At 36.7% G+C, this 1,708-nt stretch overlaps 1 protein-coding gene across 1 annotated transcript; it reads right to left on the bottom strand.

Annotated features, from left to right (window-relative positions):
- Positions 1 to 258: 258 nt before the first annotated feature.
- LOC110697965 (cold and drought-regulated protein CORA-like) lies at positions 259 to 1,447 on the bottom strand. Its single transcript, XM_021875361.1, has 2 exons — positions 1,230 to 1,447; positions 259 to 836 (listed from the first exon to the last, which is right to left on the bottom strand). The coding sequence occupies exons 1-2, from the start codon at positions 1,345 to 1,347 to the stop codon at positions 415 to 417; spliced, it is 540 nt and encodes a 179-aa protein (XP_021731053.1). The 5' UTR covers positions 1,348 to 1,447; the 3' UTR covers positions 259 to 414.
- Positions 1,448 to 1,708: the final 261 nt, after the last annotated feature.

Raw genomic sequence — 1,708 nt, 5'->3', positions numbered from 1 at the left:
TAATTAGGTTTATTTTTGTTAGATCCGCGACACGCCTATCAGGGGTTATGTTTAAGAAGATGTTTCAATGTAAACTAAATAAACACTTACTCTTTCACAAATAAATTTTATTAAGTTAATTTTCTTACGTGTTGGTCCAACTTTTGGTTATGGCTGTTAGTTGAATGTCAAGCTCGAACTTGCATTGGTAGGATTAAATTCAAGGGAAAGTGTTAAAAGCAACAAATCGTGATGGATGTACAACATTGAGCTGAGGAGTACTAAAAAAAAAACAGCAAGGACTCTATATTACTTGACAAAGGAGAGTACATTTAGACGACATGCTTATTAACATTACATGTATATATGGAATCTCATTCTATAAATAGAAGCTAGTATTTCTTGCATGCATGTCAATCACAACATAAAATCTACTTAGTTGTTGATTTCTTCTTTTGGTGGGTGACGACCGCCATATCCACCGTGCCCGTACCCACCGTGTCCATAGCCACCTTGGCCGTAGCCACCCCTAGAACCACCATACCCACCTTGACCATATCCACCCCTAGAGCCACCATATCCACCCCTCGAACCACCATATCCACCTTGGCCGTATCCTCCACGACCATACCCACCTTGGCCGTAACCACCACGACCATAACCCTCTGGCTCTACATCCTCTTGTACAACCATCTCTTCTTCTTCTGGTGGGTAGTGGCCACCATGTCCACCATGTCCATAGCCACCACCGTGGCCGTATCCTCCATGGCCATATCCCCCATGTCCATAACCACCATGTCCTTGTCCGTAACCACCGTGACCGTATCCGTCTAGCTCCTTTGGCTCTTCAGTGGATTCTGCAAACACCAAAAGCAAAACAAAAATACTTGTACTTTAAGCATCTCTCTCAAGAGTATTAAACTTTCAAGTTTCAACTAGGGCTAGGGAAAATCCAAGTGAAGCCTCCCGTAGTCCCGTTTGCTCTAGACTCTAGTTGATATGGACTGGTTGTAATCTAAAGACCTTTATTTTCATTTTTATTTCAATTTGAAGCTATCTATTAAACAAATTTATAGTTTATGGGAATTCAAAACATTACATTTTAACTGGTTTACAAAAACATTTAAGTGATGCATTTATTGCATTATTATTACTATTATTATTATTATTATTATTATTATTTTCCAGTGATACCTCCTAAAAAATACTTACAGTATTAATTTATTAATATATTTTAAAGTAGAACTTACGAGTGGTTTCAGTAGAGGTGGATTCTGTAAGTTGACGAGTCGAGACAACAGAGGAAACAAAGAGAAAAAAAGAAAGAAGCCCAAGAATGAGAAAAGCCTTAGAGTAGGCCATTTTCATAAATGCTTGCTCACAAGTAAAATTAACACTCAATGATAATGTATAAGAAGCTAAAGTTGTTACTTGCTTGAAGAGTTGCTTTGATATGATAAGTGAGCTAAGTTGATCTCTATTTATAGGCATGTGATCATGTAAAGACAAAAATAAAGGGGGACAATAGTAGGTGAAATAATGTTGACAATTGGTGTAAAATGGCCAAAAGTAGCTATAATAACCATGTTTCATCTGTGATCTTAGGGAGACAAAAAGTCAGAATTGCTAGTCAAAAGGTGCGTTACAAAAAAAAAAAAAAAAAAAAAAAAAAAAAAAAAAAGTAGGTTAAATTAAAGCTTATGGGAAGCGGAAAATAGATTGAATTTTA

Source organism: Chenopodium quinoa, unplaced genomic scaffold (genome assembly GCF_001683475.1).
Source record: "Chenopodium quinoa cultivar QQ74 unplaced genomic scaffold, ASM168347v1, whole genome shotgun sequence".
NCBI lineage: Eukaryota > Viridiplantae > Streptophyta > Magnoliopsida > Caryophyllales > Amaranthaceae > Chenopodium > Chenopodium quinoa.
Note: the sequence above shows the minus strand (reverse complement) of the source record. Positions and strands in the feature narration are given on the sequence as shown.